Genomic DNA, 26,712 nt, shown 5'->3' with positions numbered 1-26,712 from the left:
GGCAAACGGCTACATTAGCATTTTGGATGACAGACTGAAAAAAACTTGTATTATTATTGTCCTCTCAGAGGCTTCTCCGATTTTTAAGGTTTTTCATGCTTGTGGCTTGGCATCTATCTCAAGGAAATAAACCCTCTGAGCTGCACACCAACATTCTCGGAAATGGGCTGTTAAGGAGGAAATGACCCAAACCATAACTTGCCTGAAGGAATTACAGAGTAAAACTGTACCCAGCTTTGGGAGGAACACGGGGATCTAGGTCTCACAGCCACTTCTTGCAGCTCTTGAACCCCTCTGTAACAACTCTTCCCAGGCCACAGAGCAGTCACCATGAAGGATGGACAAGCAGGGACAGGAGCCGTGCCTCAAGGGCAGGAGGTGGGAGGCACAGCACCTGCCTGACTCTTTACCACTCTCATCACTGTGCTCTTGTAGTAAGACTGTTATCTTTCTGCTGTCAAAATTCTTGCCAAATTCTGTTGTCTGATAACTACTTTAAAAAGGCCCAATAGCCCTTAAATGTAGGTAAGCAGGATGTACCTCAGAGTACAGTAAGGAAAAGGCAGCTCTCTGTTGTCTCTCCATAGGTAAAAGCCCCAACTTCCCCCAGTAATAGCAGGCTGGTAGTTACAGGGAGGTGGGAGCCAGACACTGCTGGGAGAAGGCAGGGAATAATGGATGGGCATCCAGGTGGAGAGTCAGCACCCAAGCAAAACCATCTTTTCTCTTATGGTAACAGTAGTGCCATGGGAAACTGCCATTCTTTGAGAATTATAGTGATTCATTCCCAGAAGAAAGGCATTATTCTCAATATAATTCAACAGATTATTATAAATGATGGGTGAGAGATGAAGCTTCATATTACAGAGCAATGAGAAAAATACTGGTAGGAAGAGTGGTTGTCTTGTCCCCAACCAGCTCAAGATCTCAGTGGCTTTCAACCACTGAGAACTAACAGGAATGTAAACCACTGTGCTAGTCAGAACAGCACCAAAAACATAGTCTGTCACATCCTTGGTTTTTCCCTAAATTGTCAAGAAAAATCCTTCTTATGTGCCATAAGTGCCATAATTTTGAGAAAACTATACTGTGCTTTCAATGTTTTACATCGACTTATACGCAAAATATAGCTCAGCCTTACTCAAACCATCTAGAAAAATGCTTCATACATTATGCATAAGTTCTTCCACAAAGCTTTTGATACAGATTATAGAAAAACAAGATACACTGTCATCTGAGTGCTGAAAGTTTTTATAACACTGAATGATTAAATAACTTCATAGTAAAACAAACTCTAAGGTTTTCTTGAGGAAAATCTTCCCTAAACCTCTCTTGCTAGGCAAGCCAAAGACTGGAGTTCTCAGTAATGAAAAACATGCTGCTGTGCCAAACAGCAGAGGAAACACAGACACAGCTTACTGCAGCTCTCTAGATCAGGAAATTTCTGGAAAAGGCATTCAATAGAGACCAGGGACAGTAGGGACAAGTACCTTGCTAAGAGTGTTATATTTCAACATCTTTTAAACACCACTTTTATGATCCCAGGCAACTCTGAACTTGTGTGAAATCTGCTGCTCCAGCTGAATCCCTGGAAGTCTCTGGAGCCTGCTAGGATTCGTCTAAGAATACTCAAAAAGCCGACTGATGTCATTACAAGGCCTCTCTCAAAGATTTTTGAACAGTCTTGGGAACCTCAAGAGGTCCCAGTTGACTAGAAGCTGGCTAACATTGTCCTAGTTTTCAAAAAGAGTAGGAAGGGTGACCTTGGAAACTACAGGACTGTCAGTGTCACTTCAGTGCCTGGTAAAGTTACAGAGAAGATAATTCTGGGAGATATTGAAAAACACTTGAAGGACAACACAGCCATTGGTCACAGCCACCATGGCTTCATGGGGGGAAAGCCCTGCTTATCAAACCAGATTTCCTTTTACAACAAGGTAACCACCTAGCTGATCAAGGGAAGCCAGTTGAAGCAATCTTTATGGATTTCAGTAAAGCTTTTGATACTGCCTCTCACAGTATCCTTCTGGACAAAATGTCCAGCACACAGCTGGATACGCACATCGTATGATGGGTAAACAGCTGGTTCACAGCTTGGGCATGAAGAGTTACACTGAATGGAGTAACATCAGAATGGAGTTCCACAGGGCTCCATCCTCAGCCCAGTTGTCTTCAACATCTTCATAAATTACTTGGATGCAGAACTTGAAGGTATACTAAGTTTGCCAATGATACTAAATTGGACGGAGCTGTTGACTCCCTCAAAGGCAGAGAGGCCCTGCAGAGAGACATAAACAAATTAGAGGGCTGGGTAATCACCAACCCTATGAAGTCCAACAAGGGAAAGTGATGGATTCTGCACCTTACCAAAGAAAGGAATTTGAAACTATGCCAGCTGATTAATCAGCTGGTGATCAACTTCCAGGTCACAACAAAATCATGTGGCACAGGGCAGAGATCTCTTTGTTATAATGAGGAGCCCACTATATTGATTTTGCCTTTTCAAAGCCACAGAGAGTAATTATCTCCTTTCCTGTAGAGGGATTGGTACCTCAGCTCAGAGCCTCTGATATTCATCCCTCAGCTGCAGAAGCAAACTCAGGTTTCAGACTTTCTGGAAACCTGGAGAAGCTGCTTTGTGAATAAGCCTTTGGGACTTCTCTACAACATTTCATTCTCTCCGTGCTTTTCTAAATACCTAAGCCGAGAACTTAGCTGTCAGCTCTGCTCCAGGGTGATACTAATGCTCTGAAAACTCACACCTTAATGCACCACTTTAGTGTTTATCTAAAATTTTAGAAAGACTAATTATCTAACTTTCAGAATGAAAGGTCTGAAAGCATTGAAAAGCACATCAACACAGGTAACCATGAGAAAATGTGTTTTGCAGAGAGCTGACTACAGCACATCCGTGGGAGAGAAAAGCTGAGAACTCTGAGCACTGTGAAGAGCTGTAAGCAGGAAAAGTGCCATGTCTGGTGAAAGGAACTTACGTAATACATGGAGCTAGGTAGCACAAGGAAAAGTGCTTCAACTTTTTCCCCTCAGAGAGGTCAGCATCTTGACAGGAGGGACTATTGCTTCCCAGTCTGGTCTCGGTAGCTTTTTCCCCCTCCTGCAGAACCAGGACTCCTTCCTTCTTCCAGAGGCCAGGAGCCATTTAATCCTCTTCATTTCTGGCTGAGCAGCTTATTTTCCCACTTCTGCAAGCAGCATCTCTTCTTCTGCAGCCTCAGCAATTCCATAAACATTAAGGGATAGGGCCTGGAGGTGTGGTAAAGAGCTTTATCTACTGCTTGGATACCCATTTGCAGTTCTGTAGGAGGACAGCTAAGGAAGATTTTCCAGAGCTGTTCAGCCCTTTCCCTGAGCAAATGCCATTTTTAGGCCTGTCACCAGGGATAAGAAGAGGCAACCTCTTTGTAAACAGAGTTCACAAAACATACGCTGCCAAAGACTTCCACCAGCGCTTCCCACAACAAACACACCATTTAGGGCTTAAGCTACAAAGATGACATTCATGACTTTGTATTTTGACATTTAAAGCAGGGATTTTAAAGTCCTGCAATTTGAAGGGAAAAAACAACAAAAACCCAACATTCTGCATTATCTTGACCAGAAGGGAAATGCTTTGGGGGCTGTAGGGAAGAATTGTTCATATAGAAATTACTGACAAAGAAAAAAAAAATAAAAAAAAAAATCATACTATGTTTGGTCTGTAAACTAAGACCATTTCTGCCACAGATGGTGAACCAGGAAAGTAAGCTACTCCATCAAGCTCCTCCTCTTTCCTCCCTTGCCTGGTAGAATTAAGCTTCCCACAAGCACACATTGTCAATCTGGAGAGAACGAGACATTCCTCCAATGGCAATAACTAGTTACAACTGCAGGAAAACAATCTTGACAAATTCCACCTCTATTCAGTGGCAGGGCTGGCTGCAAGGGGAGACAGTAGGCTGTCTAACCAGTGCCTTCAATTACCCACTCAAAGGCCTCTCCTGTTTTTACAGGAAGGGCAGAGAGAGGAAATAATGCAAATAAAAGAATAAGGCAACTCTCACTGGTTGTTTTGGGGTTTTGTTGAGTGGTGGTTTGTTTTTTCCTCAAAGCAGTGTATCTAGGACTATTCTCTTACTTATCAATCCATCAGCATTTTTCACCACACTAAATCCCGGCACAGGCATTTTCCTGAGCTTTCAGATGGCAAGTCAGAGATCTGGCCTATGTGAGAAGACTTCTTTTCCCTCTGCTGAGGTTTTCCTGTGACTACCAGAAATCCTCAGAAATCCCCAGGTACCAGACAGCCAACAGCATCATGCTCAGAGCTGCAACAACCTCCCTGCTCACAGGGATCCCAGCTGTGCCTTGCTTTGACAGCAGCTCAAATACTGATCCTGATCCCTGGAACAGCAACTACTGACAACAGTTTGCATAGGGCAGTACACAGATGTCTATGAATTCTTCCAGAATAATCATGCCAAACCTTACACCCCTTTCTGGCTTTGGCCCAGGACTTAAGCCAACATTTCAATGCCTACATGGTCCCTAAGAAGAGCTTAGCTCCTGGAACTCACATGCCTTCTGAGCAGGGACTCATAAGATCAAATGCTTCACCTCAAAACTGTTTTCTTCCTCTTGCCACAGGGACTGTTTAGATGGCAGCATCATGTATCTTCCTTTTTCAAGTGGTATAGCAGTCAGGCCAAGCTTTTTTCTTGGGCCCAACCACTGACAGGATGAAAAATGTTCATGAATGCTATGAAGTAAATATTGTCAGGAAGTGGAAAGTGGTTTCTGTGCTTGAAATGGACAGTTCAAGAAGAAAGGAAATATTATCCATTTGTGGTCTTTTCCACAACAGCAGGGCTTTCCTTTCGTAACCGTATTTTTCTCCCATTACTTACCTAATTTGCCAGAAATTAATATGGAACTTGCTTATCACACCTGGAGGGAAAAGCATTATGCTGCTGGGATGCAAGGCTCCAGAGATACTGCTGGATTACAAACTGCAATGTGTTTAAGGAAGAGAAGGCCATCGTGCACTCATGACATGTAGCCTTTCTTTGAAAATAGTCCCTAATCCGAGAGGGATCAGAGGTCCCTTTGATGGGATGGCAACCAGACTGCAGAGTATATAACAAAACCAACTGGATCTTTCACACATCCAACAGAAGGAAAGTCATCTGCCTCAGGCCAATATACTGATACCATGTACTGTTAGGTATGTCAGATGCCAAGAACGCAGAGATCTAGCAATAATTCCTCTTTACTGGAGTAAATGTATATAGGGATGCAAGGCAGGAAACTGCAGAAGCACATTAGTGTTCTAGTTCAGATGAAAAGGATATGCTTTTAAAATAAGCTTTGAGTTTACCTCCATATATGGTCTCTATTGTGTCATCAAGCAGTGTCAAACCCCAAAAACAAGACTGCTCACAAATTAACTGGGAGATACATTCCCAGAGCACCCTAACACACTGCGGCTTCAAGTGGGCATTAGTCCATAGGAACAGACCACAGCACACCTGAAGCAAAAGAAAAACCCTAACCTAAAGTGTGTGTAGCACCAACTACTTTACAATAAAGAGATTTGCTTGCCTACAGTATTTTCTAATATAGAAATTGTCAGGACATCAAGCTGATCCTATGAGTACCCTTCTACATATCTCTTACTAGAGCTGTATCTAGAGTCTTTGAAGTGAGAGAAATCGAGAAGATGAAATGAAAGCCAAGTCAAAATTGAAGTCAAATTTGCCGTCCACATAACTCTGCTACCACTGTTGAGGACAGAAAAAGAGTTATCTCCAATCAACAAATGTAAATCTACTAGTTAAAACAACTATTTATCCTTCAGGCCCCTACGGGGACACTTCTGTCATCTGCATCTGTTCCAAATGGCTACAGCTGTGTTCTCTAATGCCAGAGACTAAATGAAGACTTTGTCTTTTCTTACACAAAAGGATACCACCAACAACTACAGCCAAAAAAAAAAGTTTTTTAGCAAAAAAATAAAAAAAACAACAAAACAAAACACAAACCACAAAAAACCTCCAAAACCAAAACTACCAATAAAACTGCCCCTTGAACGATTCACATCACAATAGTTTGTATCAACTTGATACAAACCTCCAGCTGAATTGAGCTTCTGCCACCAATTGATTAGCAACTCTATGATGACCAGAGGTGTCTGGGGGACAAGGAGTGGTTCACTGGCCATTCAGCCAGATTTAAGTCCTGTAAAGTATGTTTCTGGGATGAACCCTCCAGATGGGTATGACAGATATTGCATTACCTCTCCTACTAGTCAATGCTTCTTTTGATCCTAGAAACAGAGAAAGCTCCTCACAGTGTTTCCAGATTAACACACTTGTTTTCAACTTTTATTCTTTTTAGTACAACTATAACACATTGATAAAAACACAACACAGTAGCACACCTGCTGACTTCAAATCCTCTATAAATAGGGCATTTGCACAAGCTGTTACGTATAGGTGATTATGTTACATGACTGTCAAAGTAATTTTTAGTAGCTGTTATTTTCTGAGCTACTTGTAATGCCCAACATATAGAGGATGGTAAGGAAACTCACACATAAGGTGTTGTACGAAACTGCAAGTGGTTTCATGACAAACTTACCCTGTGCTTCATGAGAAGTTCTAACATGCCAAATCCTGTGGAAGTACAAAGGAAGAAACAAGACCTACTTGCAACTACTGAGTGCAGTCTTTCCATGGAAAGAGTTCCTCTAAGCCATGCCTTCAAGGCAAAGTCAGGCTTACAATTCATGCAAGTGAACTGGTTTAGAGGAAACTACAAAGATGTACCTCATTTCTAAAAGTAAACCCATTCATAGATTAATCCCAAGCTGCAGCAGTCCTTAACTCTTGAAAGGACAGCTATTCAAGATCAAATAGCTTTTCCAATTTGAACACAAAAGGCTGTGAGGTTGTAGCCTCTTCATGACAGGCTGAGAGCAGCAGATCAGAGTATAGCATGTTTTCTTTCATCTCCACACTTATGCAAATGTGTACATAGAATTGTAGAACCACAGAATTGTTAAGTTGGAAAAGACCTTGAAGATCATTAATGTCCAACTGTTAACCAAGCACTCTGGTCCCCAAGTGCCACAAACACATGTTTTAAGCAACTCCAGGGATGGTAACACAAGCACTTCTCTGGGGAGCCTCTTCCAGTACTTGACAAGCTCTTGGATGAAGAAATTTTGCCTATTTATCTAATCTAACCCTTCACTGGTGCAATTTGAGGCCATTTCCCATTTCACTGTAACTTGGGAAAAGGGACCAACCCTTACCTGTCTACAACCTCCTTTCAAGCAGTTGTAGAGGACAATAAGGTCTCCCCCGCAGCCTCCTTTTCTCTGGACTAAATGACTCCAGTTCCCTCAGCTGTTCCTCAGAAAATTTGTGCTCCACACCCTTCACCATCTTAACTGATAAGTACACCACCTATAAGAGCCCATATAAACCGATTTTTCATTAGTGTGTACTGACCTTATTTAAACTCAAGAAAGAAAGCAGCACTATGAAAGGACTCAGATGTTTCAATTTTTATTGCTAATCACTTGCCTCTGCAATGTTTCATAACTATTTTATCTAAGGCAAATTGAACGTCATTTACATGAACGTTATATTCATTTGCTGTAGCACGATACACAAATAGTCACATCACGTAAGCTTCAAATACGCAGCCTTATTTTATCGCCATCCAGATCTACTCTTCAAGGCTTTCAAAGTTTTCTTCATGATCGGTGCAATTTCTTCAATAGCAACAAAACAAAGAGACCAGTTAGGATTACAGCTATGAGTGACTTAAAATGGTATTAACATAATATTAAGCATATGTTAATAGGCAGGTTAAAACAACTAAATTGATAATCTTAGGAAATTCCATTTACTTTTGATAGGCTTCTTTCCATGTTCAATCATGACACCTGAGCTAGAACTTCCAGTGTTGCCAGCAGGAATCAGATTTGATGATGTGTTATTTCTGTCTCTGCTTTCTGGAATCCTTGTTCTTTTAGAAAAAGGAAATAAGAAAAAAGCTAGTATTTGATATCAACCTACTATTTCTTCTGGCTCATTTTGGGAAAAAAAAACAAAACCCTGATCAAACACATTTAAGAGACTTTCTGTATTTCAAAATCATAAGATAATACAGGTTAAAAGGGATCACAGGTGGTCATCTTGTCCATTTTCATTCTCGCATAAATTTTAGATTGTTAAGATTTTATTTAAAATTAAACTCTCAGTTTGTGACAGATCAAAGCGGTCAGCAATACTACTGCGATTCATAATGCCCTGTGCTCTAGTTTGCACTGTGTTTATTTTCCTCTTTGAACACAGTTGAACTGCTAACTAGCTCTCTGACAAAAAATGAGGGCAAACTTAAAAAAAACCAAAAAGCTTGTGTAAGAATGACTAACTAGGAAAAGGCACAATAACTAACCCTAAATATCCAATCAACAGGACAAGGCCTGAGGTAGATTCTTATACCTCCTGCTAAAGACAGTTAAACCAACACAGCAACCACATGTCAGCATGATGTCTCTGATCCAGACAGCCTTGTCCACCTCAGAGCCAGTCCCTGACATCTGCTGCCAGTGCTCACAATCCACTGTGCACTCAACTGAGAACAGCAGCCTGCTGGGGATCTGCATGTCTGCCTCAGGACCTTCTTAGCTCCTGCAAGACCAGCTTCTTACATGAAAATTTCAGCTGTATCAATTCTGCAGCTTACAAAACCAACAGCTCAAAGCAATGAAGTTTAACTCATTGTGCCTAAACAAACCCTTGTTTCTCATGAAGGCAAAGCAATGACCCTCTTACGGCTTCTTTCACACAACACCAGTTCTTCCTAATTCATCATGCCTGAGGAAAAAAGTCTTGTAGGGCTTGGAGTATGTCATTCAGCTACTGGCACAGTGATTACTGGAGCAGAAAGGACATATACACTACTGTACTTGAAGCACCTAAACTGGAAGGCTGGTCTGTCACAACACAGAATCAACCTCCCACAGAGCAACTGAAAGCAAAAGCCTAACTCAAAGTGCCTTAAGCTACTGCCTTGGTGGGGGATTATCTTTCTGCTGAAAACAACAACAGTATGGAAAGAACCTTCTGGATCTCATCAGCTAAAAGTGCACTTATGAAAAGATATCTGGTAAAAAAGCTGACTTGAAGAAATTGCTACATCCAGGCTGCCCCATATCACCACCATCTTGAGCAGTAAGTCAAGGATGTTCAACTAAGTTTCTGAAATTCAGAGGGGGGAAAAAAAAAAAAAGGAAAGAAAACACACCAAAAAAACAAACAAACAAACAAACTAACTCCAATATTAAAAGTTCCTGACGTTCACTCTGGTCAGCTGAATTACTACAGGCAGCTGACTGAGATTTATTTTATCAAAGCAGGAGAACATGTGAAGCTGAAGCTACTAGGCAGGTTTAGAAATCCAAAACATCAACAAAGGAATCTCCCCAGAATGTCAAGTGGCTTTAGTGTGATCTGGACAAAAAAAACAGCGTCCACTCACACTCTAACTAGGAGGATAAATTCACAACTAGCACTTTGGAGGAATGTGGAATGGCAATGCACACGCAGCACAGAGGCACACGATTTAAAAGACAAGTTAGTTTCTAGCCACTAGCCACTTAAAAAAAGGAAAGTAAACAGAGAGTTATTTACAACTTCTAAATTATTTTGCAAGCAAGCTTTTGAACTGACAAAGATACTCAAACTCAAATTAAAAGCATTGTACATAACACGTACTTCTGTATGGGATGAAACCGGGTGACAGGTCCTGCTGTCCCATGGATTTCTTGCTGTCGGCGAACGTTCCTGGGTGGTTTTGCTGCACCGGTCATGTAAGCCATTTTTACTTGCCTGCCTAATACGGAAACAAGGAGCAGAGGATATGTGACTTTTTATGCCTTTTATATCCAAAGGTCTTTGCATTGTTGCTTAGGATCTTCAGTCTAACCAGTAAGGTAAGATTTGTCTAATGCATAATACTTGCAGCATACAGCAAAGTATCATACTAATGCATGCATTTAGTTTTTCAGCAACTTTTAAATTAAGAACAGTGTTTGTTCTTGATGACTTCTAGAAGTTCAGCATTAGTCTTCCCTGCAAACAAATCACTAAACCCAACATATTATCAAGAACAACAGAAGAGACCGGGTTTTTTAAGTGGAAGAGCTAACCACAGATTTTACCTTTTGGTTTCTCAGACTGAGCTGAAAGAATATTTTTTGTGAGCATCTTCAGTTTTTCTTCTCTCTGATTAAACAGCCTCAAGTACATTTCACGCCAAGACTCATATTCAAGGAGGCTCTCATTTTTAAAGTCTCTCTGGCAGTGTTTCTTCCACAAGTGGTCAGAGTCCTTTATAAATGTCTAATTTGAACACAAGATATCTTAAATCAAAGATTTAAAAACATTTTCAAGAGTACCTACTAGCTGAGCCTGCAGACGCAGCCCAAACCCTTGGTGGAGAAAGGTGCAGAACAAACCCCATCACACATGCCATCACAGGTACCCACAATGTGAAGTGTGGCAATACCATGCAGAGATATTGACTTCAGCCTAGAAATCCCACAGCTTCAAACAGCAGAGCCCTACACTGGAGTCAGTAAGCCATGCTTACAGTCTAGACTTGTGTCTACAGCACAGGCTCAGGCCACTCCAGCCCTCCACTTGAAGCATGCAGAGAAAAGGGTAACTTGCAGTACAAAGGGCTACACACTCAGAGCCTCAATGTCCAAATGCATCAGGGAGCTGAAGTCCCAACAGCACACATACTAAATCTACCACACACATGAAGTCTCACCCCAGCTACTTCCTGACTGGTATGCTTTGCAACCTTAACAGTTTGTAACTTAAACACAGTTAGTTCTATTACGACTTTCCCAGATACTTCAGTGGCAAATACTGTGATCATCTTTTTTTCTTTCTTATTTTTGGAAACAAAAATACTTTTCTATACACAGTCTTTCACTTAGTTATCAGGAATAATTCTCCCAAATGTTTTAAATCCTGACACTTGAGAAAGGGAGTCTCGATAATGATAGCTTAATTCAGAGAAATTAGTATGCAAGACAGAAAGCCAGTGCAACCCGTGGAGTTGTGGAACTCTGTAGCTCCCTGAATTTAGCAAGGCAGAATTTACCAGATTATATTCTTCTATTCGAAACAATTGCTCTGGTGTGCAACGTGTTAGCACAGGTTCAAGAATTTCAAAGGGCACACCTCCTACTTCTTGTAGCACTACAAAAAAGTAGGTAAGGTACTTTCAGTGTCTTACTTATTTTACTCAGTGAGTAACACCACTCACCAAACAGTTTAAAAGTAAAAATACAAGTTAATTTTAGTAAGCACTAACAGAACACTTTTTGAAGTCAGGCTATGAAAATATTTAGAAATCAGCAGTTCCACGCTGACTAGCAGTTATACTTGAGGATGGATAATGCATCTTTGAATAGTCATTTCCCCATCTTTACTGATGTGTACCACTCCCCCCCTCTGCCTATGCATGAAATAAAAGAATGTCTTGATCACTCATTCTAATTTATGTAAACAAACATTTTGGGTGGAGGGGAACAGCAGACTTTTTGACTTATAAATTTATAGGACATTACATTTTAAGTAAAATTGGAACTGGAAAAATTGTAAGCTGTTCAAAAAGAAAACCCCTACAGTTTAGCACAGACATCAATCCCTTTTTAAGTGCCTTTCAACCTGCTCTGAGTCACTGTTTGCAGGGCAGGACAATGTATTTTAGTAGGCCTGTTGTTGGCATGGAGGGAAAAAAAAAATAAAAAAAAAAATCGGATACACTTTCAGTCACAGCCTGCTACAAATCCCTTAAATACTCACAATCAATATTATTCTGAAGCACGCGGATGCACTGTTCATACAGTGTAAGCATCTTTGAAAGACAGACTGTTTTAGAGCCAGAGTAAACTTGCATTTTAGAGTTCAGTCTCCGTCCTGTGAATTGAACCATCTCACTGACTTGCTGAGGTGCTTCCACAACAGGTGCTACAGGAGCTGCAAGCAAAACATCAGCAGGTTTTACAATGCTTTAAACATTCAGCTCAGATAAGCACAGCTGGTAGGACACGTTACCTTTTCTTGAAGTACAAAGTTATTGCATTACAGTTTGGGGCCCTTGCACATATCATATCGCACAAGTCCACTCACCATCATCTAACACCAAGACAGCATGTACACTGCAAGAGAGCTGCACCCACTCAAACCAGTCTTGTATTATTTAGCTCCAGTCTACATGAGCTGTATTCATACTTGAGTAACAGTGTAACCTATCTATAGCACCTTACTGACTCTCCTAAGTCATCCTAGAGAAGCCAGAGGCTACAATAGCAGTGACGTTTCAAGATCCCAGTGGTATGAAACCACTGAAACCTCAGGAAAACTGCTAGAGAAACCACTGGCAAGTTTTGTCACCTACCTATAAAGATGCTAGTGGTTCCTATGCCAAAACTAGACCAAGTGCTTCATATATTTATTTTACCTGAGACAGTTTCTACTAAGTCTATTCCTGTTTATACCTTAGACTAGGCAAAAAGATAAATGGGGGCTGTAGAACTACTACACAATTTACGCCTTCTCTACATCTGTGATAACCTCCCACAGTATTTCTTTACTCAGCTAGCCATAAGGAAGGCTTATAATTCCCTTCAATTTCAACATGATTTTTACAGATGAGAAAGTGAATGTGAAGCCCTTCTCTGCTACGGAGAGATGAGCTAATACAGTTTATTAGAAAAGGAGATAAAACATTTCTACAGAGAGCTGTAAAAACCCGCAGCATTTCAATCTTGTATACTACTTACCTGTAAAGTCTGCAGCACACAGGGGAAATGAGTTTGAGATGCCTGTCAGAAATTTAGGTAGTGGAGTATTAAGAAGCTCCTGGAGGGATGCCACCTTAGCCTGTGCACAGTCAAAGAAACAATACTTGAACATTATAAATTTGGGTTTACAGAAACTTAAAATAAGCTAAAAAAAAAACCAAACAAACAACAAAAAACCCAAACAAAACCAAAAACCACCAAAACCTAAAGCTAAACAACCCTTAAGCAAACCCCAAACCAGGATAACTAAAATTATTTCTTTTCTACACTAAAATTTACTCACAGGATTATTTTTCAGTGTACCCTTTCATACTCTACTTAGCAAGACTATACCACAAAAGGAACTTAGTGTGACATCTGCAATTAGTGCATAGAAAGAGATTAAAGAACAGTAGATCAGTTAACAGGCTTTCAGATAAATCACTACAGAGGCAAGCAGTGAACGAGATAAACTGCAAGATGACAAAAGTACCATCCTAAAAGACAAGAAACAGCTTTACATCTGGTCCTATCAAGTCTCCTAAATCATGCCTAAAATTTTCACAGATAACCCCTTAAAAAGGGATTTAAAGATGCAGTATGGGTCCCTACAAACGTACTATGTGCAGTGTCAAAATTGGGTCTTCAGTGTCCTCCAATTCTAAGTCAGGCACTTACAGCCTAAAACTTGCATTGCCTGAACTTCATTTCAGTATCTTCAATAACTTTTCACAACTGCTTGAATATACAAGATTTTTCCTCAAACAGTTTAAGAGTATCATACACAAGCCTCTACATTAATATTTCTCCATTTGGAACAGAAGATACCTCTCAAATTGCAGATTTCCCACAATAAATAAAGCCTGAAGCTTTCACATCAAAGTGAAGATACCTCTAATTTTCAGCATGCAAAAGGTCTTAACTTAAAATGTCTAATTAATATACATTTTTAGATATACCTTGGCTCAGAGAAGCTACTCAAGCTTCTTCCACTTCAAGGGACTAGGATAGCTCAGATTAAGAACATGTATATCTAGTTTTATATGCAATACTTTGGTTTACCTCAATGCATTTAAGGAAGGTTCAGCTCCACTGCAAACCTTAAAGTTCACTATTAAAGGACCACATAATCTGACAAAAGGACTGTGCTGTACGCAAAGAGCTGCTGCAGCCACAAACCAGGCTGGTCAAGAATGGAAGAAGGGGACATCTTTCCAAAGGTAAATACCTTTGCACTTTGCAGGTCAAAAGCATGTTAGCTGATATGAATCAAACACTATTGCAATATTTGAAATAATCCTAAAAATACAACTAAGTCAACTGCAAACCACCAGTATGCAATAAGCAGTCTTCCCCTCTCCCCAATTATTGTAATTACTGGTAATTGTAATGGAGTTGATATATCAGAGTCCCACAGTCTGTTCCTTAAAATAAATAGAGATAAATTTCACTGAAATTAAGAGTGCAAAGCACTTATTTATCTGCAGTTTATCTGCTATTACCTCAACCATGTAGCAGTTTACCTTTTTACTGGGAGTTTCTGATTGGTCACACTTGCTTTTTTTAAAGTCTTCCACTCCCTCTTCTGCATGAGAAAGTTTTGAGGTCTTTTGTAGTAATGAGCTGTTCTTCTGTTCATGGCACTTCTTTGGCCGTGCACCTGTAGAACCACCCTTTCTCTTTCTTTTGTTAGTAACTTGATCATAATTAAGATAAGATTCAAAAGACATAGTAGGGGGCTCGAATTCCTCATCACTAGATAATTTGGCTTCACTTTTTATGACAAGTTTTTGTTTTGGTTTCTTCACACATTTAGGACTTCTCTGTTCTGAAGTATCCTTACTAGGCTTTTCCTCCAGAGGTGATAAGCCTTTAGCAGCTGCAGAGGAATGCTGCTTTTCTGAAACTTTCTTGCTCTCTGTGGAGTTGCTCTCTTTGAACTCACTGTCTTTAGCCTGAGAATTGGTACCACAGGAAGCATGCTTAGAACCACTGCTGCTACATTCTTCATTATCACATTGTTTTGGACACTCAGAATCTGTACTTTGATGGGTCTTTTCACTACAAATATGCTCCTTATTCAACTTTTTAGAAATGGGACTGTTAGGACTTCTAAAGGCCAGTACAGATGCTCTGGACTTCTCTGAAGGCTTAATCTCCTTGGAAACAGAAGATTTTGTCTCACATTTTTCTTTTTCAGTATATTTTTTTCCTCTGTGACCACTGCAACAATAAAAAAAACCACCCACCCATTGTATATCTGATGCTAAATTTTTAAAGAATCTTTGTTCCTACATTAGTAAGACTAAAAGCATTAAATCACACCATATATCAAAACACAGAACTGTGCTCTGCTGTGCTCTTATTTTTCCATTATCAGTACAGAACCCCAGAGAAGCACTGCTAAATACTGCAACAAGAATTGACAGCAAGACAAGTGGGGAGTAGGGACATAACCATCAGTCGGAAAACATGCCTGGCAGTATTATTTGCTTAAAACATGTTGGATACCACTTTTCATACAAGTTTCCCTGCGTGCTTTAGAACACAGACGTGGTGCTTGAAGTAACTACAAGATAGAATTTACCACATGTTCTGTAGGTGGTACAGATTACAACAGGTCAGCCTTTATGATTTGCTCATCACAAGTTCTGGTATTTTGCTTTCCTGTTGTTTGAACAACTTCAGATTTAATATGCATTATTTAGTCAAACTAATCCCTTGGCTTTCTCAACTGTCTCAAACTGTCGGAGGACTGCAAAGCATCTAAAGCAGAGTGAGCCCTGTCATGGCAGTAGTGGCTGCTTCATTCAGAGAAGAAACTGCATTTCTTCAGCGTGACTCCTCCAGTATTAGAAGCCCCTCTCAGTCTACAAGAACATTAAAAGAAAACTCTCTATACGACTGTGGTAGTGTATAACTGTATATAACGAAATCACTGGAGAGCTTCCTCATTTAACCACTACCTCTGGGAAGAAAGAGCAAGTTTCCCAATTTACTGAAGAAGTGCACAGCAGTGCCCATCATTGGTTTAGTCCTGCTTGTACCAGTTGGGACCTAAGAACTTGTGCCAGTCAAAAAAACAGCTGAAGTCAGAGTGCTGACTGGATAATTGACCAATACTGGTCACTTTGATCTTTTTTGTCATATTTTATAGTAGCATCCTAATTTCTTCCATTCAATTTATGCATTTGTTCTAATGCAGATTTGTCCTTCCAAACACTTTCCTAAGCTTTCCAATCTCTATTTTTAAAGTCACACTACAGTATAATTTATTTTTAGGAAAAATGTTCACACCTACCTTTTCTTTTCTGTAGAAACAAGTATTTTCCATTGTTTTACCAGAGTTTTAGCTATATTCCCAACAGTGGCATGTTTCCTCAAACTGTTAACTGTTTTGCCTATGCCAGTTTCCTGTGGAAGATAATGCAACAAAGATGGGCAGAATAAATCACAACTCTCATCCCAAACAAAACCTCCTCTAAAACTGCTACAAACAGTATTAGCCTAGTAGTGAGGGCAGTCCTATGGCAGCTAAGGAAATGAACACTTTTTTACTGCAAATAGAACTGAAGGTTGTTATTTATAACCAAATATGAGGAACAAAATGTGGCCTTAATTCATAAAAGTAATTTTCCTCCATTAAACACACATCTTTCAGGAATGTCACTTATCACAAATGCTTATGCCCACAAAATGCATCCATTCAAATTTCCTTTAGGCAGTACCTTTTAGCATATGAGAGAGCATATATGCTGGACATGCTGTAACCTAAAATGCATCTCAACCAGTAGTATGGGGTACAGAGGTCAAAGGAGCAAAGTTATTTTCAAAATATCTTGTGCCTTCAAGTCTCACTCCAGTGTTTTATGTTGTTTAAGCAAAGCTACCTTGCAGTCTTTGAGTGTTTACAGAATCACAGGTGATTTTAATCTTGTATTATCAGCAAGCATCTCTGATTCACAAACTCTTCTTTGTAAGATGTGCACAAAATCTGGAATTCAGTAGGTTTGCTGCAACCTGTTAACGCTCATGATAACTAGTGAAGTGATACCCCTGTGAGGTCTGAACAAGAGCTGTACACATGCTACTCCCACATAAGCAGCTCAGCCCCTACAAAGGGCTTCCGTAAATTCACTTCAAGTGTATTTAGCTTATACATAATTGAACAATCTGACTTGGTAAGTCAGCTACTGCAAACAGATGGAATAAATCTGGTGGGACTATTTCATAAAGCTATTTACATCCTTCGAATGCACTGAAAATATGTGGAGTCCTCAGCTGTAAGACATCTCCTTCTCTTTGACTTTAAGGCTTCCATCAAAGTCTGACCCATTATAAAACATGCAAGTTTGCTGGGAACATGAATTGTCTGCAGAAACCCTTTGCCATTTTAAATAACTAATTGCAATACAAGATTATTTTGTTTTCCAATAAAAATACATAACTATTGCTGTATTCCAGTAGAAGTCTGCCTGTGTTTAGGAAGGCAAATGCCTTTGTCTCTTTGCCTGAATAGGTTAGCAAAATGTCTTAACAATCATGTTTTTCTACTACTCTTCAAAAAATTCTCTCACAAACCCCATATTTTTCTTCTTCCCAAAACACAGATGCATTGCTTATAATAACTAGAAGTTTCATAGACCAGTGCGATAATATCGAATATAAAATTTGATAGGATGTGGCTTGGGTGAGGATAAAAGTCACAAAAATCCTTACTTGGGATGCCTGCTCTTTAAATGCAAGAAACTAACTTTGAGCTGCTAATAAAAGACAGAAGAGTTAGACAACTGACCTAAAGAATGGTTCACCCTTATTTGCTTTGTCTTTAGCATTGACTGAAAGCAGTTTCGCGGTGAAAAGAAACCAACCCTGATTACTAAAATGGCCTCGATATGCCCAAGTCCCTGTTCAGTACTATCATTGACATGATACTGCATTTGTCAAGTTGGATGCCCAGCTTCAAGGAAATTAACCTAACCAAATCATGATATAGAGTCAAAATTCAAAAATTTAACATGTTCACCAACTCTACAATTGCAGACTCCTGACATTTACATAGGAATTCACTATGGAAGAGTTTAATATATCATTATTGATCACTTACCACTAGAATATCCAGTGATAAATCCAAATCCTGTAGTACCTTAAGTGTTGTTATGATCTGGAAGGAAACATTAGATTTATTGGTTTAAACAAATATTTGAAATTCTACTCTGTTCTTCTCATCCTCATTCACTTGTTTAATCCAAAAAGACTCAACAGTTTTAAAAGGAACACCCAGTATCTCCAGGAAAATGCAAGCACTCCTTTACTGCACATCAGGGCTGTTCTTGCAGTCTGAGCTGTGAACCAGTACAGTTCTGCCAACCCCCCAATTTCAGTAACACCAGAAAATCCAGTAGATAGCTTGAATTTACAATTATAGAGATTACAATAAAGATCAATAATAGAGTAGTATGGGATACATATATATGCCACACTCCTCATGTAGCAGTGACTCTCTTTAGCCAAAAAACCAACAGAAAAGCAGCACTACACAAAACTACCTAAAAAAATCAGCAAGTGTCACAGTCAGCAGCACTACTCCTTCATCAGCCCAGGCCAAGAAAGAACAATAGAGATGGTGGGACCCCAGATTACACAAAATAAGGTATTGAAAACATAACTGCAATTTGTACATTAACAAAATGAGCTCAAGCTAGAACAGCTGTTTTCTTTCGCACTGACAAAGTGTACACCAGTTACAAAACTCAACATTTCCATAAAAGCAGGAAAGGTTTTTTCAGATACAAAAGGCTCTTCTTCCTATGAGGATTTTTTTAAAAAAAAGTCTAATTTATAAGCAGAGTATAAATTTCTACAGCAACATAATCCAATTTTTTGGCAGTGGGTATACAGCACCCCAGGGTCTTGCAGCTGACCTTATCTTTCTGTTGTGGTTTAGGAATGGTATTCCCCAATTTAGTGTTCCCACTGAAACACCTCAAACTGCATGCATGAAGCTATGTTATGTAGACAGAATTAAAGTACAACTGAAGTAGCAGCATTTCGTGGGGCTTTCACAAAGCCTGGAATACTAGTCAAGTGTATCAGATCACTGACGCTTCTAAAGCAGTAACAGCAGCAAAGCAGACTACCCAGAAACCTTTTAACTACATTAACAGCTATACTAATTTAAATAACTGATGAACTGTCAGTTATCACATTAGATTTTGCTTCTGAAATGGAATTGCAGGAGGTGGAAGAGGTACTAAAAAAAAACGAGTAGCCAACTTGAAAAAACAATTTACGAATTGCACTCCAGGGATATACTTCTCTACTCTTGCTCTAAGTTTCATTGTTCCTGTAATGCCTTAGAAGTGGAATCCCACACAACACTGAATTTCACTCTGTACAGCGGGCTCTATCTACGTGCCTGGCATGCAGTTCTTCTGTAAATCATCCACTCTGCAACAGTGCTTCTGAAACTAGAGAAGCACAGGAAAAATGCTCCACAGCCTGAGAAAACGTGAGAAAAGCTGTAATGGTAAGACATGCACCTAGGACCAGAGGTAACAAATCACTTCTCTCCCAAAAAGTTCAGCTAACTACAAAACAGCAGGATACCTACTAAAAAAGGAAAAAAAAAAATAAAAAGAAAAAGCTTCCTGACCAAGATTTCAGAACTAGCACAAGGGCCATGTGAAGTTCTGCTTGTCTCCCATTTAGGAGTAAGACACTCCACAAGAAAAATAATAATTGCTCACAATGTTAACATAGTTTCCAATGCTTGCGATTATCAGTGTCAAGTTAGTTCACTTTTTATTTAATGAAAATAATATATATCCCCATTGATTTAATTTATTTTGCAATGAAAAAGGAAGTAACCCACTGCTGACAGGTTATATTGTGCTATATAACGTGACTAGATACTCAGTCACTGCAAACTACTGGGAATAAATCCCATAGGCCAAAAACAAACCTCTGTGTGGAAGAATACATTGAGACACAAAAAGAATAGGAGTTTTGAGTATTTCCTCTTGATGGGTTTTGGACTAATTCTTAAAACCAAGTTTATTTCAAAAGAAAAGATTCAGGAAGCAGGCAATTACTATTCATACAACTTTAAACCAATAGGCTATTTTACAAAAGTACCTAGATTACAAGCATGTCTAAAAGCAGTCAACACATTTTAATAAAAGATAAAACTTTCAAAGTTTCCTAAACTAAAGACCACATTGTTCATTTTGGTTACTTGAAATGTATATCACATTTGGAAAATTAAGATAAACAACACTGTTTCATTTAAACAAAAAAACCCAAACCAAAACAAAGAGCATTTACCAGACACTCTGACAAGCTTTTTAGAAGTTATACTGATCACTTGAGAGCAGGGAACAGCTCAGGTTGCAGGGAAACCAGCCACTCTGCATGTATAGGACTAGTACAAGGCTCCATTTGCCTTGCTCTGTAACTGGACAAAGTAAATGATAGCTTCCAGCCTGCCAGTAGGAATCACATCTTCAAGCTCTTGGCATTTAGAATCAAACTTACTTTCAGACATGACCAGAAAATAAGCAAATTTAATCTGTGGCAAGCATCCGTAGCAGCAGAGAAACTTTCTATTTATCCTATTTGCTAGAGAGCTCCGATTTCTCTATCAAAGACTTAAAGCATAAGCTCCGATATCTATCAGGCTTTGGTGATGACCACAGAAAGGTATAGTGTGAAGCACAGACACAGAAAAGTTTTTCACTGAAACCAAAGTTTGTTAGAAATACAAAGTTTGCTATCATGATACGTCTGTAGTGTACCATTACAATTACTGCATAAAATAAGGCAAAAAGAAAGTAATCTATCTGAAGTCTGTTCTAAGCAGGCCTTTAAAAACAAAAAGGAGACTGACTGTTGAGGCACCTTTCTCTAACCATCTTTCACCATAGCATTTGTGGCCCATCTGGCTCTTCTTGTCTCACTGGACTGGATCCAGTAACTTCTTCCCCCAAGTTCTTCCACATACATGCAACACATATGTAACCCTCCACTGGTTTTCAGACTATTTTATGTTGCATACCACTACCAGCTACATCTCATGGTAAAACTACTGAGACTGTGAAGTTTATAGAAAAATTATGAAGTTACCTGTTTATACAATTCCTGAACTATTCTACATAATTTCTAAATACTGATTCAGAAAAAATGATCAAAAACCTTTAGGATTGCTGTTTTTCCAATTAATGATATTCCAAGCAAACCCAAGACACAAATCTTTATGCAAACAGACAACAAAAGCAGAGCCCTATGGACAAACAGAGCTGGCAGGCACATACTGGTGTGAGACAAAAGCAGAAGTGACAATAGCAGCAAGAGCAAACAAAGATGCAGAAGAGGAGGGAAAGCAGGCTGGCACTTGGAAAGCAGAGGGCAGTGGTAATGAGCAGTGGGTAAGGAACCATGTGAGCAAACAAAATTTTCCAGAGTCAAAACTGAAAGCAAAGTAATAACAACAACAGATCCCAGGTGCACTGGGTTTGGTCTCTTCCCACTGCACCAGTGTTGCTCCATCATCCCTTATACGTGTGCTATACAGTCTTCTCATTTTTTCTATCTGAGCCTGGAACCTCAGGAAGGATGAGACCCATTAACAGGTTCCCAGGCCATCTGTAGTCAGGGGACTGACTAAACATTTCATTACAGTAACTCTTTCCTATTTTCTGTCCTTCCTTCTGCACTCAGTAGCTGCTACTCTCTTTCAAAGAGATCCCTATGATTCTTTAGCTCATTCTCTTTTAAAATACAGCCTGTGAAATTCCACCAAGTCCACAAATTCTGGCTGAGCTAGACAACTCCTTCTGAAAGAGCACCAAGACTCTGAAGACAACACCTTAGAAAAAGTCAGCTCTTTCCCAAACAAATCACTCATATGCCCTCAATTAACAAAAAAAAAAAAAGGCACACAACCATTTGCCTAAAAAAAAATTGCCTACTTTGGTTTTCAACTATTAAATCTAGTTATCTCTTCCTGATAATTAAAGGAGCCTTCTTTCAATAATCTTATACAACATAGAAATAAATGTAAACATTAATCACACACTTCACCTTGGTTCTTTAGTTTCATTAAGTTATGCCAGTCATTCTCTGGCTGTCTTATTATCTTTCCAGCTTGGTCAGTATTGTTTTTAAAAACAGTCCTCAGAACAGGACATAATATTCCTGTAGCTGTCCCTCTAATGCTGTACAGCAGTAATAACATAACCTTGCTAAGCTACCCAAAGATAGCATTTACTCCATAAGCCATTGCATTGTACTGCAATTTCATGCTCAACTGGTAATAGATCAGAGCTCCAAATCATTTTCTGAGTCAATGCTTTCCAAAATACAGTCTCCTATCCTGAATGACCTATATTCATAGCTCCTAGCTGTGACTTTCCACTGAGCCATGGTAAAGCATGTGTTGCTCAAATGAATGTAGCCTAGCACGTGATCAAATTTGGTTTCTAGAAAGGACTCTTCATTTGACACAAATTACTTCAGTATCTGTAGCATTTCCTTATAATGCTTGTGGTCTTCTAAATTAAGAAAGAGTTGAATAGCATCATGTCAGGAACAGATGGATAACCAACCTCCATTTCACCCCCCCCAAAAAAACCCCACCACAAACCCACAACCAAAACCACAAATCAACGTTGTTTCCTGATGAGGTCTGGCACTTATTTTTGGTAAGTGCAACTGAAATCAGTTTTATGTACTACATCAGGTCCATGACACTGCTACTGTAATCGGCATTGCACAGAAGCAAGTCAAATGTCTTGAAACTTGCATATATTTATGACAATTACTGTCAGCTGAATACAATTTGAGATAAATTTGGCAGAACGTATCTACATAATGGCTCACTGAGTGGCATGGATCATGGCACCACCCTTCAATTCTACATTAGTAAGATTTTTAACACAACATCATGCAGCTGCTCAACACATTCCTTTATGATCAACATCAGTGAAGACCATTTCGCTGACCTGTATAAACAACAGCATAGTATTTTTTTCCTGTACCTTCATTAGAACCTTGAGCATCACTCAATACCTATTCTTTGTTAATTCTCTGAAAACTCACTGAGTAGCTATCAAACCTCACACATTAAGAAGCTTTTGACATGAACAATTGATGTTCTGCATCTTCCCTGGTTACTATCATATCAAAGACTATTCAACAATTATTAGAAAGTCCCAAGACAAATATTATTCTTAGTATGGAACAGAAATATTTGGCAACACCAGCACTTGCCTAATATTGATTTGTTATTCTTTCCACACATACCTAGAACTTTCCTCTTTGCCTTTAAAGATGCTAACCACATTTCTATTACTAGATGTAGCTTGTTAGGAGTGCATTTCATGACTGCTATCAGTTTCTCACTTTTCCTACCACTCCTTAGGCCCTTGTTATTGTAAATATTTCCATTTCACTAAACACAGTTTTGCCATGGATAGCAGAAGTGCTGCAGCACCACCACTAGTCACATTTTATGCAGCACCTACTTGCAGTCACGCTGCATAAAAACAGATCATCTCTTCTCTTAACAAAACCAAATCTGCCAGAACTATTCTCATTTTTCACTGGAGCTGAATGTGTTCTGAAACTTATTGTTTTGGGATTACTTAAAAATTAATTACCTCTAGAATTGCTTCTTTCTTTTGCTTTGCTATCTCGTGTTCAGAATAGCATATCAACACCAATCCAATGTACTAAAAAATTCAAATACTATAATATCTGATAATTTCTGTCGCACAGGAAGAAATTGTAGGTTCACTGAACTGCAAATTAAAACTTCTGAAGAAGCACCAGCACAGATATTTGCATTTTAGACAGATATTATCTACAGCACTGCCATTCAAGTAGATAAACCTTATTGGCTAAGAAAATCAGTATTTCCTCTAGATGCACAAATGCACACTTTAAAAACACACTCCAGGTATGATTCATAGGTAAGCTTTTCAAGTTCATTAGCTACCAAATACAATGCAATTTCCACTGCTGCCCTCTGTCTCTAAATACTTGCACAAACTTGTATCAAGTTTTGATGCCTTTGAAACCCATCAAGGCAAATGTGTTTTATTTTCAAAGTAAATGTGACCCTCAAAAAACCAAACAAAAACTACCCTACTCTTTTAATACACCTTCTTTAATCGAATATGATGTATTCGTAAAACACTGAGGCCAATTTGGCACATGCTGCTTTGTTTCCAGTTCCTTCGGAGTCCAGGCTGTTGCTCAGAGAATGGACCGTGCCTTCGTCGCCCTGTGCCGATCTCCCCGTCCGCCTCTCTGTTCCTCCAGCGTCCCTCTCTGCCTCCAATGTCCCCGTCCGCCTCTCTGTTCCTCCAGCGTCCAGCACAGCTTCAGCAGCTGCTCTGACCCCGCTCCCCACTGATGTCTGCGTGCTTTAAGTGTTCCTTATCCAGTCCTCGCAGCTACTGAGCAGCCTGGCTACCCTATAGCGGGTGTATCATTCCTTCCAGAGACAGAAACAGCTTTGTTCTTCTTGCACCGAGAAGAACAACCAGGCAGGGTGTGAGAGCCCCCGCTCCTCCTGATGTGCACCGTTAAAACAAAGCAGAAGCACCTTTTTCCCCCAGAAACTCTTATGAACACAGTGATTATCAGCCCAGCTACTGTGTTTTGCTCTCCTGGTCGGGTACCTCCGCAGGGTCCCGCGCGCAGCCCAGCCGCTCCTTCAGCTCCAGCACCCTCCCCGCCATGGAACCGGGACCGGGACCGGGACCGGGACCGGGACCGGGACCGGGACCGGCACTCCACCCCTCCGCCATAACACCGGCACCGCTCCGACCCGGCCCGAGCGCCTGCGCTCCCGCTCGCCCTTCTTGTACCCGCGCCTGCTCCGCCATAGGCGGTTCCTCCCGGCCGGGCTGGTTGCCGAGGGCTGCGGCCGACCTGGCTGTTCGCTACCAGTCTATCAGCAATAATGATAATGAGCGTGTGCGTTGCTCTGCTCTGCCTCGTTAGGCGCCATTTGAATACACGGTGGCACTGAGCAAGCACGACCGTAGTTAAGGTGAGCCCGTGGAGGTGAGTCGGGGGGATCAGCAGCCTGCCCCAAGACACGACATGGCGCGCACTGTGCCCCTGCCGAGGTGTGTCCATCGGCGCGGCTGTGCGGCCGCGGGAGCAGCCGGGAGCGGCCTCTGGGGTTCACTGTCAGTGTCAGTCACTGGTTCGTGCACACCTGTCCTGTTACCTGCAGGTGATGACAAGGTCTGTGGCACTCTGGTGTCCATGCGTGGCTGGGAGGCTGCTCTGTGGCACGATGCCTCGTGTACGGGGTAGCATTGTCAAGCCATGAAGACGTGACTGGCACCCACTGCAGTCCTCACTCGGCTGAGGAGGACATCCTTTTCTTTTGGTCCTGCCTTATTTACAGCCTGATGGCTAATGCTTTTTGCCTTTTTTTTTTTTCCTTTTTTCCCTCTCCCCAGGAGGACCGATCACTTTTGGGCCCTGCATGGCTCCCCTGTGGATTACCTACTAAGCACGTGACAGGGAATCGGTCTTTGGTGCTGTTTGAACTGCGCATCTGAAACGGGATCTCCGCGGTGGAGCTTCCCGGGGCTGAGCATGTACTTGAAAGATTCCAAACTGAATGAGTTCTTCCTAAAAAAAAGCTGTGTCTTTGCAGTATTTCCTAGGAAGTTAATGAAGATGTAACTAAAATAGATACATAGAACACCTTTCACTCTTTAAAGTGGTGTTTGGGGAAAGTGCTAAAAAAGTGTATCCGGTCTGAACTACAGGGGAATTTAAGTAGGCAGAAGTCTGATATTTCACGTTAGGGTTACTGCTCTTGCAAAATAGATCTTATTGTACCTTGGCACAGTGTATAGCAAATTAATCAGTAGAGAAACCAAAATAGCTGTACGGCAATACAGCAGGTAGAGAACTCGAGTTGGATATGGAAAAAATAAATACAGGTCCTGATGCACATTGGGTCTCCAGTTGCCATGCTCATAGTTTTACTTTACAGAAATAATTAACTCATCTTCACAATATGGCCTAAAAATGGGCCATTCACAACTAGTTACTCTTTAGTTTTCTGGCCCAAATAGTATGGAATTATTTATATAAAGTGGCATTTATGGAGAAGAAATCTTCAGAGAAATTCAGCCCACACCAGCATTATGATTAAAGTCATTGTTGAGTAGGGAAGTTGAGGCTCAGATTGTCATATGTATTATGTGATTGAAGCTGGAATTCCTGTATGTTGTTTGAAAGCCTTAATTATCCAATTACCGGGTTTAGTGAAGATGACATTTAAAATCTTAAAAGCCTTCTAGAGCAAGAAAAATGTTTCTAGCCCAGATCTAACTGCGGCATTTTTCATATCACCTGTCATAACTGTCAGAGGAAAGAATTCCAAGTTTACTCAGTCTTTCAAAACTGCAGCCTCATCATTAGGAGGATTTGTTTGTTTGGCATCGGTGTGTGATTCCTTTTAGCAAGAAGTGGGTTGCCATACACACAAATATAGCTCCGAAAATTGCTCGGACAATACATGCTCAAAAGCTGTGTTGTGCCATCAGCTCTGCTCCAAGGCTTGCAAACTCTCTTCTCATCCCTAAGGTCCTTTCCATGCCCTACTGCCAGTGCTTAGTGAGTTTCCAAGGAAAGATTGAAACCAGAAAGAGAAACAGGCTTTGGACAAGCTAAAGAGAAGAGCCAGGTGAGAGTTTCAGGGGGTAAATCAATGTGATAGTCTTGGCAGGGCAAAATTAGGCAATGAAGTGGGAGCAAGTGATTGAGTACGGGGGGGAGGTCTGAGTGACCCACTGGGCGTGGAT

General features: G+C 40.3%; 1 protein-coding gene across 1 annotated transcript; it reads right to left on the bottom strand.

The window, feature by feature from the left end:
• Positions 1-7,569: 7,569 nt before the first annotated feature.
• Positions 7,570-24,817, bottom strand: LOC108497182 (transcription elongation factor B polypeptide 3-like). The gene is made up of 11 exons (XM_017814592.1): positions 24,559-24,817; positions 17,982-18,038; positions 16,176-16,288; positions 14,398-15,097; positions 12,875-12,974; positions 11,895-12,068; positions 11,188-11,285; positions 10,235-10,415; positions 9,789-9,906; positions 7,916-8,034; positions 7,570-7,777 (listed from the first exon to the last, which is right to left on the bottom strand). The coding sequence occupies exons 1-11, from the start codon at positions 24,763-24,765 to the stop codon at positions 7,716-7,718; spliced, it is 1,929 nt and encodes a 642-aa protein (XP_017670081.1). The 5' UTR covers positions 24,766-24,817; the 3' UTR covers positions 7,570-7,715.
• Positions 24,818-26,712: the final 1,895 nt, after the last annotated feature.

The sequence above is a fragment of the Lepidothrix coronata genome, unplaced genomic scaffold (genome assembly GCF_001604755.1).
Source record: "Lepidothrix coronata isolate B3197 unplaced genomic scaffold, Lepidothrix_coronata-1.0 Scaffold45, whole genome shotgun sequence".
Taxonomy (NCBI): Eukaryota; Metazoa; Chordata; class Aves; order Passeriformes; family Pipridae; genus Lepidothrix; species Lepidothrix coronata.
This window is presented reverse-complemented; position numbering and strand designations above follow the sequence as displayed.

Excerpts from the sequence above, each read along its gene's own strand:
- LOC108497182 (XM_017814592.1), bottom strand. The coding sequence starts at position 24,765 with ATGGCGGAGCAGGCGCGGGTACAAGAAGGGCGAGCGGGAGCGCAGGCG. Across the intron at positions 12,069-12,874 it reads GTGTGCTGCAGACTTTACAG|CTCCTGTAGCACCTGTTGTG; the intron begins GTAAGTAGTATA and ends TTTTGCTTGCAG. Across the intron at positions 8,035-9,788 it reads CGGTTTCATCCCATACAGAA|AACAAGGATTCCAGAAAGCA; the intron begins GTACGTGTTATG and ends TTTTTCTAAAAG.